The sequence below is a fragment of the Trachurus japonicus genome, chromosome 4 (genome assembly GCF_045865225.1).
Source record: "Trachurus japonicus isolate A0001 chromosome 4, Traja_1.0".
Classification (NCBI taxonomy): Eukaryota; Metazoa; Chordata; class Actinopteri; order Carangiformes; family Carangidae; genus Trachurus; species Trachurus japonicus.
Window position 1 is genome coordinate 29,533,632 of NC_140910.1, and position 19,587 is coordinate 29,553,218.

Sequence of the window (19,587 nt, forward strand, 5' to 3'; positions counted from 1 at the left end):
CAAGGTGGCCCTAACACTGGGATGTCACCCAGTGTGCTGCTGTCATTAATATTACTATCTTTACCGATACTAAATCCTGTAAGAAACTGGTAGTAGGCCGACTGATCCTGACTGAACTGGCAAGTCAGCCATGTTGCAGATGGAAGGGGAAAGGAGTTAGACAAAAAGAAGAAAGGAAGAGAGAGAGAGAGAGAAAAAAAACAGAGAGGGATTTTGTGTTTGTGTTTTAATTACTCTCAGACACAGCAATGCTGTTGAAGATTCATGGGAGTCATGTTTATTGTAAAAAACAAACAAACAAACAAACCTGAATGAATGAATGAATGAATGAATGAATGAATGAATGAAAGGAACAGAAATCAGGAAGTACTTTTTCATGTAAACATATACCGGTAGTCATAGGCTATATTCAGAAATTATGACCTATTGTCATTATTTTAATGTTGCCTTATATGTGCAGTGTTTTCTAAAGTGTCATGTAAAATGGATGTGAGAGGCTATATCAATTAAAATGTATAAAATAAAATAAAATAAAATAAAATAGGGCTACAAGTTTTCTAAATACTAAACATCATGGATGTATATTATAGATCCATGCTAAACATCTCGAGGGATTTAAAAAAACAAAACATCCTGGTCACGTGATTGATGTACAGTGGTTAGCGTCATGACGTTACGTTCGGACGTCGGCTTGCGTCAGAAACTGCTTCCGTTGGTCACGTAAGGTAGGCTCCAGACCATAGACATATATACATAGACGCCGCATTGGCTGTGGGGCGACGTGCCTACGCGCCGCCATATTGGAACAGGACTAACAGAGGCAGCAGTGCATGCAGCTATGGGGAAAAGACGAACTCCTCAACCTCAAATTCGCTGAATTTTGGACCGATTTCCAAACGGTTTGATTTGTTAAAAACGTCAGACATGTAGGTATGATACAGGATGCTTGGATATTTTGAAAATGCTGGTTTTACTTTTTTCCCCTATGTTATCAGCAGACAAGCTTCGGAAAATATACCAGACTTCGGTGCCGCATATGGATGTGTTAATAAGGGGAACATAAAAAACAGATCTTGTAGAATCACTTTTCAGAGGTCAGATGTAAGTTAAGGATAATTGTGAGCAGGTTGTTAGAGTGAAATAAACCCAGGACGGACAGAACCCCTCAGCTCCGAGTTCAGGTTCCATTCATAATATCACCAGCTCACTACATCATCCTGCCTGTTACACAGCTGCTTACTGCTGAAATAACTCATTTGAGACAAAATGTTGGTTAAAATGCGACGTTATTAATCTATAAATTACCTCTGAAAAAGAAAACTACCGGCACGGTTTAACAAGCGGCGTCCCTAGCAACGGCCCGGTTACGTGGTGCTGGTTCTCCGGTTGATGAGGGGCAGCTGTCTGCTGCCTGTGTTGTGGTTGTGTCCCGAGAGCAGCCCACGTGAATTTGTTGCCGTCGTCAGTATCGGTACCGGTACAATGCAATCATCGTTGCTGGTACCGGTGCTGGTGCCGAGCAAAGTGTGTTTTGTGTGTTGTCAGAGCTCTGGAGGGGAGGCTGGCTGGCTGCCCAGCACTAATAATAAGCCTATAATATAATAATATATACCCTTAAAAAAAACTCCTTAAATAAAGACCGGATCTACATATTTATCATGTCTGACATTTGTTACAAACAAACCCCGCGAAAATAGCTTGACATTTGAGCGAATTATGATCACTTTTACATAATACCTCTATGGAAGTAATGCACTGCAGGAGTGAGTAGTCCTGTTCCAAGATGGCCGCCCTGTAGGCACGTCGCTCTAGTGGAAGGCAGCAGTCAATGCGGCGTCTATGTATGTCTATGCTCCAGACCATAGACTGTAAAAAGAATGGACGTAGCGTCCGTGACGTCACCCATTGGTTTGGGGGAGTCTGTTTTGTGCCGCTACTACGGGGGTTTGAGCCGCGCCATGTTGGATTCTACTTGCCATATTTGGAGCGGTGCGGCCGTTGGCCGGCCGAGAGCCCGCCCACTGGCCTCGTAGCAGCGGTCGCCGGACCTGTCACTCAACGGTTCTGCGCCCTAATTGGCCAGAACTTTAAACCTAATAACAGTAAAACGGTAGAGTTTTAAAAAAATTCACCCCCCTCAGAGTGTGTGCGGGGGTAGAAACTATCGGTTGAGACCAAAAAAATGAAATGTACCAGGCTGTAAATATGTTTTTTTAAGCTGTAAAATCGGCTATTTTAACATGGGGCTCAATTGGAGTTGCTCCCTTCTGGAGCCAGCCCCCAGCGACAGCCGAGGGGATTGCAGTTTTTTGAACGCGGAAGTGAGCTTCACTCCTCAGACCGACAACTGCCCCCTTGCTCCAGACATAAACAGTGCCAAATAATAAGAGGGGAAAGCGTGGGTACAGTGACCGGCAGGGCGGTGTGTAGCAGCAGAACACTTTGTGCACTAACCGCATGTTTCATCCAGGCCAACAGCTCGATTATTTTTTGGCCGTTTGTTATTTTTTATCCATGTTTTCTCGAGCTGGATGTCTTTCTAGAGCGGCATGGAGCGGCTGCCGAAGGTCATTCTCGCTAGCTTGACTTGAATCGTAGCTAGTTAGCTCTCAAATCAACCACAGACAGATTCAATTTTGAAAGAATATCAAAAGAAGAAAGTACATCAAAACATATCGGTTAATCAGTAAATGATAAAACATTACTGCAAGTAATTTTCACGACTTGTCCGTGAAGTGCCGTATGCTTACCAACGGCCAGTGTTTCGCAACAATCTTGCATAATTCAAAGTTTAATCTGTTTTAAATGCCTTGTTTATGGAAGAACGTATATTATATGACGCCTTTACGATTCATTTGGTTCTTCTGGAAATTTCGGCATACATGTGATTCAGCATAAATACGAGACTTATGTAAATATTAACCTTTGTCTTCGGCATGCCTCTTCGTGTCAGTCTTATGTTGCGTTCCAGACAACTCGGAACTCGGAATCTCCGAGTTGAAAAATCCGGTTTCTGACTTCAGCCACGCCAAAATAACCAAAAACATGGCGGATCGGGACAAAATTTGCATTCAAAATGCTTCAAATGCATTAACACATTACAACGGGCACACAAAAAAAAGAGTTTACATGCCGAGTTCCGAGTTGTCACGAACGCAGCATTAGCATCAACGTTATCCCCGTTATTCCCCATCAACTCTTGCACTTGGTGACACAGTGAAGCAATTAGAAACTTTTTTAATTGAACTCAAAGAAGAGTTGGTAGGAATATGAGATGTATACCGAATTTACCACAATATGGACACGTTTCATTAAATACCAAGTGTCTGCTTAAATGTATCGTTAGTCTCATTCACATTACGGTGAAGTGTTGATTTTGACGGTTTCTTAATGAGGTTTGGCATCATGTCACCTACCCACGTCAAGACTCAGCCAATTACCAGAGTAGGTGCAGACCATGTGTACTAGTAATCCTGGATTACTGAGCACATAACCCTCATTGCTGTTGCACACCAGGCGTTATCAGGAGTAAACCAGAGCTTTTTTTTCCAAGATCGAAACAATGGATTTGTGTATTTTCAGACCAGCAATCATCCTAAAAATTGAAATTATGCTCATACTAATTCAGTTTGTCTCATCCTTTGATTTTGCCTCGTTTCTAAGGTCATTGCACAGTTACCCTGACCATTTTCTGTTGATTAGTGTGTGTCATTCACTCCAGCAGATTATAATGTAAAAGTACTATAACAGTGGCTCAAATGCTCTTAAGAACTGAATGCTCCAAAATTGTGATTTGTCTGTTTGCAGAATGGGGAATTTGTCGTCCTCCACCACAGGGGCTCTGTCCAGCACAGCCTGTGTACAGTATGTTCAGGTAAGTTTACACAGATCTCTTCCCTGTGTTCAGCTTGTGCAGAAGTGCTGCTGTAAAATCTACAACCTAGTTTTGTTTGTCTGATAAATTAGGTCTTGAAAGCGATGAGTTGAGGTGTTTCAGGAGACACGGCTCCATATGTCGGTTTCCTGATGTTCCCCACAGTTCGCCGCCACTCCTTGGCCGCTTATTCAATCATATCACTTGTCATCCTTTGTTAGTCTGTTCCAGTGCATTGCCTCCATGCCTCTGTGCCTCTGAATCCCAAATCTGTTATAAAGTGGCTCCAGAAGTAGCATCTGTAACTCCATATGTGAACAGACATCAATTTTCAAAAGCGATAAAACAGAAGCCTCTGAAATACACTAAATGTAGAATCATTTGATGCTCATTAAAAGCCCTTTGGTGAATATTTAGCAAATCCATATATGTAATGAATGTATCACGTCATATTTTATGCATCTTTCTGCCTCAGTTTATTAAATGTCTAAAGATCTACCATGGAGTGTTAAAGTTTGTGTGTGTCTAGTGCGGTCTGTTTCTCATATTATATTGTTATATAACAACATCTCATCTTTTCCTGACTTTTTAGGAGATGGTAGCACAGAACTGTGTTGTGATATTTTCCAAGACCACCTGTCCATACTGCAAGATGGCCAAGAATGTGTTCAATGAAATCGGTGCAAACTACAAAGTAGTTGAACTGGATGAACACAATGATGGGAGGAGACTGCAAGAGGCCTTAGCTCAGATGACCGGTGCCAGAACAGTAAGAACCTTGCGTCATATTATTTGGGATTGGAATTTCGAGTTCACAGCCGGCTATTTTAGCACCTCAAAAAAAGAAAGAAAAAAGAATCAAAACAGAGTTATTTGACAGCTTGTTTGTTCTGGCAGCTCTGCCTTAAAGTTAAATTTAGGTTGACTTGTCAAGAGGTTTTTGTTAGGGCTGCAGCCAAGATTCGGTATTTATCTTGCCTCAAAATAGCAGCATCTGAATCAAGATAAAGAGCAGACCATGTGGCATCTTTTCCCAGACTATAATCTCGAAGAGGGAAAATTATATGATACGTTTGAAGAAAGGTCACGTGCATCTAAACCCTGTTTGTTTATTTCATTTGGTTAATTAATAAAGCTTTTTGTAACTTTCAAAATGAGCATTATAGACTCTTGTGCTGCACATGCAATGTCCATTTCTGCTTCTATTTCACTTCACTGTAACCTCACTGTGTCGCTCGTCTGTTTCTTCCACAGCTGTGAAAGTTGTAAATGAGTTTTACGAGTCAAAATATGTGTAGTTAAACACTTGATTTTACTTTTGTCACTTTACGACTTAATAAACTGGTGTCTTGACGGTGGTTTTACAGGGAGACACTTAGACAGTCCCTTTGTCACACTTCGCAGAAACTGTTATTTTGGTCAAGTGCAAGACTGTGGCAAATAAAATTAGATGCGTAGACATTTCTCAAACATGTTGGATCAAGTTAAAATAATCAAAACAATAGTGAGACAACAGAAGAGACAAATAAATGTGATATAATCAGGATGATGTAGTGGTAAAAGAACAACACCCTAAGAGAATGTTTTAAGCGATGACTCACTCACACTGTGCTAACGTTATGGCATCATTTGTGTATTCAGGTGCCAAGAGTCTTCATTAACGGAAACTGCATCGGAGGCGGCTCTGACACCAAACAGCTCCATCAGCAGGGAAGGTTGCTGCCCTTGATCGAACAGTGTGCTCCCTGCTGTGCTGCATCCAGCTCCGAGGGCTCGGGCAGTGGGCAGTTTGAGTCGGCTAAATGACTAACCGTTCTTGTTGTTCTTTTCAATCCTGTATTTATTAAATGTTCACTTGATCTTTTGCTACAAGTGGTACACTGCTTGAGCTCCGTTACGTTATATATTTATCAAAGTGCATTAGATACTTGATGTTTAAGCCACAAGTGTTTCCATCCAGTAATTTACAGTGTTATTATTAAAGTTACCATCTTATTAAAAAAAAAAAACTGTGAATAGTTCACTTCAGATACTTCTCTGCTGCATGGTTTGTTTCATTTATAATACAGGCATAAGCATAAGCATGACCTCTCCAAGCATCAAGCCTCATGCAACAAGTGAACATCATAAAATGTTGTCTTTTGTTCTCTTATTTGTGTTCATATGAAGATTTTTTAAACATATCTTGTAACAATGAAAGAGACACAGACTTTTGTTTGATTTGAACATGAAATCTTATTAAAAATGTAATTATTTTTTTGTCAATGTTTTATTTGGATAGACAGGAAAAAAATTCTTCTTTTTTTTTCTTTTTTACTTGTCAACACATTTTCTATTTCAGTGTGTCTAAAGTTGTGGGTTTATTTAATTAGGAATTTGATTTTTGCTAAATAAATGCAGATAAATGGCGTATTTATAAAGGCGCAACCATATAAAATGTTTTTTTTTATATACAATGGATGTATATTTATGATTGTTAATAAATATGAATGAAAGTATACTATCAGCAGCTCACGTATTTCTTTAACGAAGAATGTTTGATTTTATCCCTCGGTAATCGTAGGCGGGCGGATATTAGTTGTAATTCAGGGGGGAAACAAATATATTATCATGAAAATACTTTTGGTTCAGTCTCGTCTTTACAACAGTAATCACCAGTATAAATTGTAAATCACGTCTTGCTAATATCTGGAACATTTATTTTTGTAAAACGATAGTCGCCTTAAACTTCGGTGTACGCTGTCACTCGAAACACGCGCACCATCACCCAGATTACCCACATTGCACCGCGTCACGTCGCTTCTTCAGTTTGCTTCAGCGAAATTAGCTTCTCCGACGGGGGTGTATTATTGCTAAGCTAGGGCATTAGCATCTTGTTTATGTGCACAGTAGCTTGGATAAACAACACTGTTGAAGAATGGCTGGAAGCGCGGGAGAGTGGTGTCTGATGGAGAGCGACCCCGGGGTGTTTACGGAGCTGATTAAAGGTTTTGGTAAGCGATCGGAAGCTAAATGCTAAACTGCTGCTCATTCAATGTAACGTGGCTATGCGACAGTGCTAGTTAGCTAACCGTTAAATTAGCTTCCATTGGCTGCCATTGATTTCTGATGCAAGAAGGAAGGAATGAAGGAGGGAAATACAACAGCGGGTGATATTTTAGAGGCGGTGCATTTGTTTTTGTTTATTTTAAACGCATCTTCATCCTCAGAGTTACGAGTGTGGCACACAGTCTTCTTTGCTAATGTACCTTGGACATGCTAACTGGCTAGCATTACTCAGCGTTCAAAATAACGGCGCGTGGTGAAAACAAATCGTCGCTCATCATGAATGATGACGTTTGTTGTTTCATCAGTGAAACAAACACGAGACTCGAGAGAAGCTGCCCCCCCGTTGTCTGTTATCAGATAATCTCTCTCTGTTTTTTATTTATTTATTTATTTTTAGACTGCAGCACTAATTTAAAGTGTGAATGAGTGTTTGATGGCTTCACTTAGACTGAGGGACTAGAGATACTTTACTGATCCCAAAGGAAATTCAAGTATCCAGTAGCGCACATGCATACCGGTATAATAATACAATAATATGTCTCATTGTGGGGAAATGTACAGGGTTGCAGCAGCAGACAGCAGCAGAGAAATGTATAGAACAGTTAATAAATAGCAGGTCGCAATAGCAGTAAAAAAAAACAGTAATTGTAACAGAGTATGGTTAGAATTATGATCAAGACAGAGATAATAAATAAGAAGAAATACATGGAATATCAATATTTATTATTATTATTCATTTGAATTATGTTTAGTGCTCAGAGCATCTCTTATTGTGGCACATACAGCTGCAGGGAGGAAGCACCTGCGATAACGCTCCTTCACACACTTTGGCTGAAGGAGCCGGTCACTGATGGAGCTCTCTAGTTCGGTCAGGAGTCAGGACTCAGGAGATCCCTCATGGGGTGAGAGTCATTGTGCACCAGAGATGACAGCTTGGCCATCATTCTCCTCTCTCCAACAACTTCCACCAGGTCGAGTGGACATCTCAGGACAGAGCTGGACTCCTTGACCAATTTGTTTTGTCTCTTCCTGTCCACAGCTGAGATGCTGCTGCTTCAGTACACCACTCCACACAGAATAACTGATGCTACTGCAGTGTCATAGAAGGTCTAAGGAGTGTACCCCTCACTCGCTTTTTATAGAGTGCAGTGGTGTTGTCAGTCCAGTCCACCTTGTTATATAGTATAACCGGTAATATAAGGGCATGGTAGAGCTAAATAAAACAGAGATATATACATCCATATAAATTATGTACATCAATATGTTTTAAATAAATACAAGAAACTGTGCCAAATTAAATATGTAAAATGTATAACCTGTGCAACTTGTCATTGGCAGGCTGCAAAGGAGCCCAGGTTGAGGAGATATGGAGTATGGAGCCAGAGAACTTTGACAACTTGAAGTAGGTTCATACATGCAGCTTCAGACAGTATCTTGCATGCTCCCATCTAAACACAGACCTTTTTTTAAAAATGTATTTTTGCTCTGTTCCACCCAGACCAGTTCACGGCCTGATTTTCCTCTTCAAGTGGCAGCCAGGTGAGGAGCCAGCAGGATCCATTGTCCAGGATTCAAGACTCGACCACATCTTCTTCGCAAAACAGGCATGTTATGTTGTTATTACAGAAAACATACACACTGAACCTTTTACACATCAGCTAAATATTATTGTATTTACTTTTATCCAACTTGATGTAAAGGAAAATCTAGACTGGTTCATCACCAGCTGACTCTTTTACCCATTATATTTTATACCGACTGTTTCTAAGTTTCCTCCTTGATGCCTTTGGTTCAGCATGTTACTGCTGAAATATAGTTCTAAGTTAAACATACTTTATTGATTAACAGTTTAGTGTAAAGCTTTTCTTTTTGGTAACACTTAGGTAAGTGCACACTATTAAGTATTAGTTTAGCATTAATAAATACTGAAATCTTCATTTATAACACATGAATACTCATCAGTATGTAGTTTATAAATACAGTTAGTTTTTACATTTTTAACTGCGTTTATAAACTACATACTAATGAGTATTCATGTGTTATGAATGATGAATTCAGTATTTAATGCTTAACTAATGCTTAACAGTGTGTACTTATTATAAAGTGTTACCTTTATAATAAGTACCAATTTAGTAAATAGCTTAAGAAGGTTTAGTTTTCCAGTCTTGTACAGCAGCTAATGGGGATCTAATAAAACAAACAATTACTTAAGTTCTGATGATGATGATGATGATAATGATGACCAAAAGAAAACCAGGTATATATTATATATTATTACACTAGAGCTGTTAGTGTTTATAGTTGTGCAGAGTAAACTGACTCGACTCGCCTCCGTCTCCTGTCTCGTCATTATTGTTTACATCTCCACAAAACCATCTAAGGCTGCATCAGATGAGGAGATGATGCATATTCGTTTTCCTGCTACAAAGTCTAATGAATGAGACATTTGACTGGACCTATGACATAAAGCACACAGTTCATAAGAAAGTATCAGGATGCACACAGAGGGAAGAAGAGGAAGATCTCACTCTTTTTGCAGATAAGCATTTACATACAGTCGTCATATTTGAAGCTTTGTTTGCACAGATTTGCAGACAATCATAAAACTGTAATTTTACCACAGAAACCCACCGTTCATTTTATGATATGTCATCTACTCTCTGTTTGAATAACTCAGCAAAGCATCAGTGAGGATTGTCTCTATCTCTAATCTCATAGTCTAACTACTTGTTGTGTATTTGTTTTATTTCCAGGTCATCAACAACGCCTGCGCCACCCAGGCCATCGTCAGCGTTCTGCTCAACTGCACCCATTCTGACATGTTGCTCGGAGACACGCTCACAGAGTTCAGAGAGTTCTCACAGAGTTTTGACGCCGCTGTACGTTCATGGTATTTGTGTCTTGAAACCCCCACCCCGCCCCTCAACAAAAAGGAAAAAAACAAAAACAAACTATGGCTTTGATTTTGTGTGTGACATAGTTCAGGGATGATACACATTATGTTACATGGTCACTGTGAACTTCCCTTTTTAAGTTCAGCATTACCAACATTAGGCTGAAACTGAAATAGTAAGTAATGCATTATGCATCCTTGGCTCCAAAAAAACCCCCCCAAAAAAAACACATTTGCACAGCTTTCCCCCTCGGAGCAGTAACTCATTGCACAGCTCACTACAGTAATTTCTCCTTCTGTCTCCAACACTTGACAGTTTTATCCTCTTACCTTTTAAAACCTGAGATGACTCAGTTGTCTGTCCCGCAGATATTCAGAGGAACCAGGCTGTACTTCTTTATAACGTTCGTCTTTGATTTGAACCTGAAAGTTGATAGATGTTGCTACTTTTTCTTATGTTAGAGATGGAAACAATGAAAAGGCGAAAACAAGCAAAACTGGAATTCTTACATATTTTAATCCATGTATTTATTGGTACATTAAAAAGATAATAAATGTATTTTCAATCAGTAACTGTAATTTTGCTGCAAATGAAATATTGATTGGATGCTGAAGCTTCTTGGAAGATGAATGCATAATTTGTTCCATACAGTGCTTCTTTATGACGCAGCATCTTTTTAATAGAAGGGTTATAACCGTCAGTATTATAATAATAATAATAATAATAATAATAATAATAATAATGCATCTCCCTCTCTACACTCTCCACAGATGAAGGGTTTGGCTCTGAGCAACTCCGAAGTGATCCGACAAGTTCACAACAGCTTTGCCAGGTAAAGCTCCTCCTGCTCATATCTCATCCAGCTGGAGAGAAAAAGAGCCAGAGATTGGCTCCATGTTATTTTTATCTCCTCGTTCTGACTTTGGGGAAAAGCCACCGGCCCGTCTGTCGCTAATGCACCTGGGAAACATGGACGTGAGGCCGGTTCATGGATTGGTCACTCAAAATTATTAATGCAGATTAGGATAACATGTTTTCGTTATATAAAGCAAAACTTACTAAGTAACATTTTTAATTTAGAATAATAAACATTAAGGATCAGTACAAGATAATTAGGGCTGCGACAACAAATTGTTAAAATCGATTATTAAAAGCATTGGCAACAAATTTCATTATTGATTCGTTGTGTTGCGCAATTGATACGTCACTCACTATCTGGCGGAGCTGTTTACTTCACGTTGAGCGGAGCGGATGCGTGCGTAGGGATGAGTAGTAGCAGCGGGAGGCAGTAATGCAACTTGACGGATGCAAACTGCTGTGAAACACCACACTTAATAAATTCCCGACAGCCCACCCCCCCTTTTTAATTGTTTTTAATAATTTATTACTTTACCACCTCAGAATGTTCAAGCAGCAACCTGTTATTTATGCACTTTTCTGCACTATCAATTTGAAATAATGTTCTGTTTTTCAATGAAGAGAAATGAAATTTAAAAATCTGATTAATCGCAAAAATAACTGACCAATTAATCGATGCAACCCTAATGAGAATTATTCTTTTCTTTTTACTGTAGGCAGCAAATGTTTGAATTTGATGCAAAGTCCTCAGCGAAGGACGAGGACGCCTTTCACTTTGTGAGCTATGTTCCTGTAAACGGCAGACTATACGAGCTGGATGGACTTCGAGAGGGACCAATTGACCTGGGTGAGCAAAAAAAAAAGAAAGTCATTTGTTATTTCTCTCTTCTGGCTTTAAGGTTTCAAGCACCAAAAACTGTCAGTTTAATGTGTGAAGCTCCCTCGGCGTGGGGGCCCCCGCTGAAATTTCGTCTGGCTGGCCACGGACCATTTCCTTTTAAAAGTGTCTGTTTTTATGATGATGTACAGCGTGTGTGCGCTTGCTGGTGCTGTATCTACTGACACCTGCAGTATTGTTAATTTATTATTTACCCCCCCTCCTCCTCCCCAGGTGCGTGCAACCAGGATGACTGGATCAGTGCAGTTCGCCCAGTGATTGAGAAAAGAATACAGAAGTGAGTGTTTTTAATTCATGAGACTAATGTCAGATTAAAGTGTAATTTTAAAGGGATAGTTCAACATTTTGGCAAATTCTCCTCTCACCATAATCCCTATAGTCATAGCAGTGGGTTCATTACCTTTAATTATCGGTGCATGTTGTTTTGAGATCAGCGGGGCAGAGACGTGAGCTGCTCAGGGAACACAATGGAGGTAACGGTACTTTTGCCTTTTCCCTCATCAAACTCATGAAATACACAATCCAACAACTTCAAAACACTCTCGTGGACAAGTTGTGACCTGCACATTCACCATGCTATGAAATAGCGTAACAATATGTAGCATTACAACACACAAAGCAAATACTTGGAACTACTTAAACTTTTGAAGTCACTCCTACGCATTTACCTCTAAAACAACTCTGTCTGGTAACGTTCTGTTATTATCTCATAGCGTGGTGAATGTGCAGGTTACAACCAAGGGGGCAGTTGTCGGTCTGAGAAGTGAAGCTCACTTCCGCGTTCAAAAAACTGCAATCCCCTCGAATTCCTCTGGGGGCTGGTGTCAGAAGGGAGCATTCCCCATAGACCCCCATGTTAAAATCGCCGACTTTACATCCTCAATAAACATGTTAAAAGCCTGGTGTCAGAACGTTTTTTTGTCTCAATCGATAGTTTCTACCCCCGCACACACTCTGAGGGGGGTGAATTTTTTTTTAACTCTACAGTTTTACTATTATTAGGTTAAAACTCTGGCCAATTAGGGCGCGGAAACGTTGAGTGACAGGTCCGAGCAGCTCCGTGGACAGCTGCTTCGAGGCCAGTGGGCGGGTTCTCGGCCGGCCAATCCAACATGGCGCTGTTCAGGCCGCCATATTTGAGTCACAAAAACGACTCCCCAAAACCAATGGGTGACGTCACGGACGCTACGTCCATTCTTTTTACAGTCTATGGTTACAACTTGTCCACCAGAGCATTTTGAAGTTGTTTGATTGTGTATTTCATGAGTTTGATGAGGAAAAAGTCGAAAGTACCCTTCACCTCCATTGTGTTCACTGAGCAGCTCACGTCTCTGCCCTGCTGATCTCAAAACAACATGCACCCATAATTAAAGGTAATGAACCTACTGCTATGACTATAGAGATTATGGCAATAGGAGAATTTGCCAAAATGTTGAACTATCCTTTAAGGCTGTTATTATTACCTCTCACTTGTACACAGCACAACACTGTGCCATGATGGCAGTCTGTGTGCTCCGGTTGGATTTAGACACTAGAAATGAATTAAAGTAGTGAGCAGTCATGTTGACATTTCTCATCCATTTCTTATGGTTTATTGGCGTTTCTCGTAGCTTGAGCTGGTATCATGCAGAGATGATGTTCTGTTCTGCGAAGTATTGACTTGTTTCTCCGGCAGCTGAAGACCGCCTTGATTCTGTTTGACAGCGCATCACTCTGTGTTTTCACTGAGCTTCTATCGTTTCCCCCTCTTCAGGTACAGCGAAGGTGAGATCCGGTTCAACCTAATGGCCATCGTGTCGGATAGAAAGATGATATACGAGAGGAAAATCGCAGAGCTCCAGACTCAGCTTACTGAGGTGAGTGGCAGCAAAAGAGCTGGATCCAGCAGCACAGACATAAGAGGGAATAATTCATTATTTTGCTTTCTCCCTGGGAGGCCACATGTGAAATTCATCAGTTGTCAGGCTTTCAAGAAGTTGGAGTTGATAGCTGTGGTGAGCTGTACACGGCCCCTTATATCCTTGAAAGTTTGTGAATGAGAGGTGAAAGAAAAAACATCAAAGCCTTGAGTGTTTTTGTAGATACTCATCAATGGTTGTGCATCGTTAAACAGGTTTAAATGTCTCTACTTTCTCTTCAAATTATAAAAGTCTATGTTTTCATTGTTTAGTTTAAACAATCTATTGATCTGCTGTGTTAGAGGACACGAGGGAGCAACAAAATCCTCTCCTCCTGGGGGGTTTAGACGTGTTGTTGGACTGTGACCTGGGAAAGAGAGAAAAGGATTTTAGAAATCAATATGTATGTGTACGACAGAGTATTAGGGCCACATTGAGAAAAACATTTAACACAGACTTTGAGAATAAGGTCATAATATTACGAGAATAAAGTCATATAACCTGTTATTTTAAAGGAGGAACGTTGTTAAAATGTGGACCGTGGAGCATTTCCGTGAAGTTGTTATAAAGTATAGGTTTCACAAACAGGGAGAGCCCCACTATGTGGTTTTTCGACCTTGAAATAATGTTTCTAAACTCATTGAAGTGCTAGGCTACATCGCAGCTCCGCTAAGCTCCAGAGCCCCAGATCAAGCCCAGTTATCGGTACCGACGACGACACCGCTGCTACCGATACAGCAGACAGTTGCTCTTCTCAACCAGAGTAGCTACCAGTACCAGGAATCCTACATACTAGGGCTTTAATCTTTTGGCACATCAGCACCACATTGTCACCAGTATCAGGACTCTGAGAAGAATATGTAAGAAAATTCATCTATTCCGCAGAAAGAACTAGGTGGACTTGGAGGAAATCGCTGCTATATTTTCTCATAATATAATGACTTTATTCTTGTAAAACTATGACTTTATTCTCGAAGTCTGTGAATTTTTTTTTGGCCCTAATCATCCATCATGGTATGTTTATGTAAATTAAGGGAAAAGGAGCCAATGAGTTTTTCTAATTAGGAATAATAGGAAACTGAAGGAATACAGTAGGGCTGTCCCGATTATCATATTTTGATAATCGAAGCTTTGCGGACATAAAATCGATCAAAATCGAAGCTTCGACGGCCGGGGGGCTGCGCGATCGTAACGTCTGATCATAGTGGAAATAATGAAAGTAGCCTAATGGCAAACAAACACTGCATATCTCCAAAATCAGGCAGGTTTTCCAGGATGCTAAGTAGCCTACTCATTTTAATGTAACAATTGCCAATGAGAACCGGTGTCAAAAAGGAAAAAAAAAAAGAAATCGATCACGGACTTCATGATCGATTACCATGGCAACGAACGAAGCATCGAAGCTTCGATTTTTTTTGGGTCGTCAGCCCTAGAATACAGGCTGATTACACCCATCAGCCACATCATTGAAACAGGTGGCTGTTGTTATTGTTGTGGCTTATGGGTGAAAATTGTGTTTTAAGAGTTCATTCTGAGTTGGTGACTTCATCTGAAAATGTATTTACAGTTTGAATTGTTTTACTCGGGTTCAAGGCTTCAACCAGTCCAATGATACACAGATCAGTGATCAGTTCTAGTTTATATTTCACACATTTCCAGGACGTAGTCATGACGGGTTCAGGTAGAGGTTGAAGATTTCCTTTACCCTCTGGTCTGGTTCAGGTCGGCCACACCTGCAGCAGCATTAGTGGGTTCTGTCTGTTCCACGTGGAGCCAACGCTGATGTCATGGTTTACTGGTAACACCCTGCTACTGCACGTTTAAACCTTCAACCACTGGAGGTCAGCAGACAGCAAGGTTTTAAAATACCATGTTAAAAGACATAAACCAAAGCCAGCAATTACATTAATATTGGTTCTACTCACAAGTGGCTTTAGTTTAATCAATATAATCATCTTCTTGACCAAATGTCTCTCTTTCCTCTTTGTTTCCACCTCCTCACGTTGTATCTTGGATTCACAGAAACCTTTTTTTTTTCTCTCTCTCTTCTGTCCCCAGGACGAGCCGATGGACACAGACCAGAGCAGCACGTTTCTTAGCTCCATCCAGTCAGAAATTGCCAAGTACCAGCTCCTTATTGAAGAGGAAAATCAGAAACTTAAAAGATATAAGGTGGATGTTTTAACAGTTATCGGTTACATGCTGCATTTTGTGTCACATTTATTATGGTACAAGTACAGGAGAATGGTCCATAAAGCTTTATAGTGCAGTTTATTTTTTCTCTCCTGTAAATGTATTTTAGCCTCGGAGGTTTTGTACATTTCCTCTCTCACTCAGGTTTTCATTTACCTCTTGGATTTATGTGTTTTTTTATTTATTTTTTTTTTTTTACAGATTGAAAACATTCGACGAAAGCACAACTACCTTCCTTTCATCATGGAGCTACTGAAGACGCTGGCAGAGTATCAGCAGTTAATACCTTTGGTGGAGAAGGTAATTTTTTTTTTTCTTTTTCTCTCAATACTGAGTCTTTCCACAACACTGTTTTTATTTGGGGTTTCCTTGACTAAGGATTTGAAGTTTTGCCTTCAGGTAGTTTTTTCCGTCATTGATACATCATCTCATTTGCATCTTTTTCCGCTCTGGAGAAAAGAGCTAAAACACCCGAATAAACAAATTAAATTCTTCAACTGGCATAAAATAACAAAAACAGGATGTTATCCATCCATCCTCTTCCTGATCCCATAGGCTCGCGTGCACGACACATCATCTCTCTTTTGGAGACGGTGAAGCGATGACGAGGGAGTTTGTGCTGTGAATTAAGTTTTTATTTTCAGAGCACAAGTTTTTAGGAAATATAAAAATATCTTTACTGTACTGAAAGATGGTTGGTGATTTCTTTTTTATTTTTAGCTACATTTAAGGACAGATAATTGAAAGACTGGTCAATGTGAATTGTTACTGGAAAGAAAAAATAATTGACAAACACAATGACATGAAATGAAATCACAAAAAATTGAAATTCAATATTCTGTCCACTAGAGGGCAGAAGTGTCGTCTCACAGCCATGTTGAGTGTATGAATATGACTTGGAAATGAGTTTTTTATGTCCACAGCAATGACAGTTGAATATCTTATGTGTGTGAATAAAACATCTGATTTTTTTTATGTGTATTTAGTGATTAGATGTGTATTCTTTGCTGGTTTGTGTATATAAGGGACACTAATGAAAATGTCTCTGGGCTTCTCTCATCAGGCAAAGGAGAAACAGAGCGCCAAAAAAGCTCAGGAGGCCAAGTGAACAACAACGATGACAACGACAGCGACAGCAGCAGCAGTACTACTTCCTGCTGAGAAGCCTCTAATTACACACAGACACATTCACTCTTTTCATCGGCGAGCCACATTACAGACACTGTGTACATCGTTGTTGTCATATTCATATATAAATGACCGTGGATGGTCGCGCAGCACTTCCTCACACTGTGGCATCCTCTGAACCATCCACACGTTATGAACTGCACTGCAGGCGTAGCAGAGAGACTGTCGGCAAAAAAAAAAAAACACGTCTTCATGTGTGTGTGTCCATCAGCTCTATTGCATGTTTGAAGGAAATGATGTCCGTCTTATTTTCATAATAAAATGTTTAGATGTTTGTGAGTGGTTTGATTTCACGGACGGTCCAGGCCTTCAACTTAACACTGAATTATTATTGATTCATTTTTCCTTTATTTTCTTTAATTTTTCTGTATAAAGCTCTTCAGACTTGGTGATAGAGCTTTGCTGCCACCTACTGGTGCAACAAAGGAACGACAGTGTTTATAATACACAACAAAAAGTCATCTGATAAACTTCTCTTCGAGCGTCATAACTTTAACTGCTAAAGCCACAGATTCTTTTGAGTGAGATAAACGCCGAATCTTTTTCAAAACGTAATTCCAACAATCTTAAAGGGATAGTTCAACATTTTGGCAAATTGGCCCATTGCCATAATCGCTATAGTCATAGCAGTAGGTTCGTTACCTTTAATTGTAGGTGTAAGCTATTTTCAGTACGGCGGAGCGCAGCAGCTGGCTGCTCAGAGCTACGCTATGGAGGCTAAGGGAATTTCTTGGTTTCCCTCATTAAACTCATCAAATTCAACATCCCAAAACTCCACAGCGCTTTTGTAGACAAGTTGTGACCTGCACAACCACCACGCTATGAGATAATGACGGAACGATACGAAACGGAGCCATTTTCGAGGTAAATACAGGGTAAATACGGAGACTGCTTGCTGAAAAGCTGTCCCTGAACGCAACGCGCATCAGCGGTTTTGTATGAATTTACCTCGAAAACGGCTCCGTTTCGTATCGTTCCGTCATTATCTCATAGCGTGGTGGTTGTGCAGCTCACAACTTGTCTACAAAAGCGCTGTGGAGTTTTGGGATTTTGTATTTGATGAATTTAATGAGGGAAACCAAGAAATTCCTTTAGCCTCCATAGCGTAGCTCTGAGCAGCCAGCTGCTGCGCTCCGCTGTACTAAAAATAGCTTACACCTACAATTAAAGGTAACAAACCTACTGCTATGACTATAGCAATTATGGCAATGGGCCAATTTGCCAAAATGTTGAACTATCCCTTTAACATCCAGATCTGTTTATTGGACCATCTGACCGTCTGCGCTGCCAAGTCCTTATAAGTGCATCATTAAGAAAGGGTCGGTACAAATTTAGTGACTCGTGTTTCTTGAACAGCTTCCCGTCGCCTGCACGTTGGGAGTTTTTCTAACATGGGAGTCTGAAGTGGCCTTCATCGTTGGTCCACTACTAAATCAAACTCTGGCTCGTACTAAACAGAAGAAGTCGTACTTGGCTGACTTATGGGTCCCACATGTACGCACTGTGTGTGTGTGTCTAAAGGTCTGTGGTGTCTGACGTATCTGCAGTCTCCCAACACGAGGTAGAACGTGGCCCTTTTTTCTATTTCTGGCTGCTTCACTGTTTACATACACACCTTAAGTACTGCTTGGATCGGATCCCAGTCGTCTGTTGCCAAGAGCCTTCATGGCAACAAATGAAAACCTCCACAGGTTTTACTACCAGCTCATAGAGAGGGAACAGTGTGTCTGTTGTATCATCATATCTGATGAGAGAGGCCACATGGATGGATGACGAGCAAACGAGAAATATTCAGGACAACCGTGCCAGTTCTTCAGGTGTGTTCATGAATACCTTCACTACCTTTGTTCCCAGACGTTACACATTTCCTTCTCTTTTCTGTTGTGGTAACCTTTAAATTTGACCTAGGTCCCACAGTAGATATTGTATGTTGCAGTATGCGGATGCTGGTGCAGATGCTTCAAAAAAGAAATGAGGTTTAAAAATAGCCGAAGACTGTTGCGTAATGGAATGTGCGCTGCGAAGGCCTACTTTGAAGGTCAAGAAAAAGTTTATTTGTTCAGCTTATTATCACATCCAGTGTCTCAAAGGGCTCTGGAGGCTCATAAAAGCGGCCCTTTCCAATCCCAGACGAGGAACAGTCCTTTGAAAAATAACATTAGCATTAGAGCTGCAAATAATAATAGGTTTTTCTTTTTTGCTGTTTCTTTGTAATCGTCTAGTCTGCCCAAGATGGTCTGAAATTGCATGTTGGATCCAAAACCCCAACAGCGTTTAATTTTGCCACCATCAAGAGTCCAGAAGCTGGAGCCAGGAAATATTTGGCATTTTATGTTGATAGAGAGGATTAATAGGTTTTCATAATTAGCATGGAAAAAAAAAACTAAATGAAAGAAACCTTAGAAAAGGAAACTCAAAGATAAACCCTCCCTCCTTATATCAAGTGAAAACAGAAGTGTCGAGTCGGGCCTGTAGCTCTGTGAGCCTGAACGTGCTTCCATCAGCAAATACTAATAACTTACAAACGGAAATCTAACAGGTATAATGATCACCATGGAAACCAAATTAGTTAAGCTCATTAGCATTATGGCACTTGCTAAATGATATTAGTTTAGCTCATCAGCATGCTTATATTAGCCAATTACCTCTAAACAGTCTCTCAGGAACAGCTAGCAACAGAAACGCTCGTTTTTGCATGAACCTATTCGACTTGATAGTGCACAGTGATGATAATAA

General features: G+C 40.3%; 2 protein-coding genes across 4 annotated transcripts; both read left to right on the plus strand.

The window, feature by feature from the left end:
• The first annotated feature begins 664 nt into the window (after positions 1-664).
• On the plus strand, positions 665-6,133 carry glrx2 (glutaredoxin 2). 3 transcript variants are annotated; one of them, XM_085775126.1, is made up of 4 exons: positions 665-725; positions 3,808-3,874; positions 4,467-4,643; positions 5,516-6,133. In XM_085775126.1, the coding sequence occupies exons 2-4, from the start codon at positions 3,809-3,811 to the stop codon at positions 5,678-5,680; spliced, it is 408 nt and encodes a 135-aa protein (XP_085631252.1). In that variant the 5' UTR covers positions 665-725; position 3,808; the 3' UTR covers positions 5,681-6,133. The 3 variants fall into 3 exon arrangements, with proteins under 3 accessions (XP_085631252.1, XP_085631251.1, XP_085631253.1); XM_085775125.1 differs by lacking the exon at positions 665-725 and adding an exon at positions 2,366-2,567 and having other exon boundaries at positions 5,516-5,888; XM_085775127.1 differs by lacking the exon at positions 665-725 and adding an exon at positions 2,368-2,422 and having other exon boundaries at positions 5,516-5,887.
• Positions 6,134-6,638: 505 nt separating this feature from the next.
• Positions 6,639-17,125, plus strand: uchl5 (ubiquitin carboxyl-terminal hydrolase L5). The gene is made up of 11 exons (XM_085775128.1): positions 6,639-6,867; positions 8,261-8,324; positions 8,421-8,526; positions 9,676-9,801; positions 10,587-10,648; positions 11,391-11,521; positions 11,786-11,849; positions 13,326-13,428; positions 15,529-15,642; positions 15,865-15,963; positions 16,727-17,125. Exons 1-11 carry the CDS (start codon positions 6,792-6,794, stop codon positions 16,769-16,771), a joined length of 990 nt encoding a protein of 329 aa, XP_085631254.1. The 5' UTR covers positions 6,639-6,791; the 3' UTR covers positions 16,772-17,125.
• The last annotated feature ends 2,462 nt before the right edge of the window (positions 17,126-19,587 follow it).

What these genes read in the sequence shown, in the direction of transcription:
- glrx2 (XM_085775125.1), top strand. Translation starts at nt 2,458, where the DNA reads ATGTTTCATCCAGGCCAACAGCTCGATTATTTTTTGGCCGTTTGTTAT. An exon ending in GCATGGAGCGGCTGCCGAAG is followed by an intron (nt 2,568 to 3,807) that starts GTCATTCTCGCT and finishes GTCTGTTTGCAG; the next exon opens with AATGGGGAATTTGTCGTCCT. An exon ending in AGATGACCGGTGCCAGAACA is followed by an intron (nt 4,644 to 5,515) that starts GTAAGAACCTTG and finishes TTGTGTATTCAG; the next exon opens with GTGCCAAGAGTCTTCATTAA.
- uchl5 (XM_085775128.1), top strand. Translation starts at nt 6,792, where the DNA reads ATGGCTGGAAGCGCGGGAGAGTGGTGTCTGATGGAGAGCGACCCCGGG. An exon ending in GAGAACTTTGACAACTTGAA is followed by an intron (nt 8,325 to 8,420) that starts GTAGGTTCATAC and finishes TGTTCCACCCAG; the next exon opens with ACCAGTTCACGGCCTGATTT. An exon ending in TAATACCTTTGGTGGAGAAG is followed by an intron (nt 15,964 to 16,726) that starts GTAATTTTTTTT and finishes TTCTCTCATCAG; the next exon opens with GCAAAGGAGAAACAGAGCGC.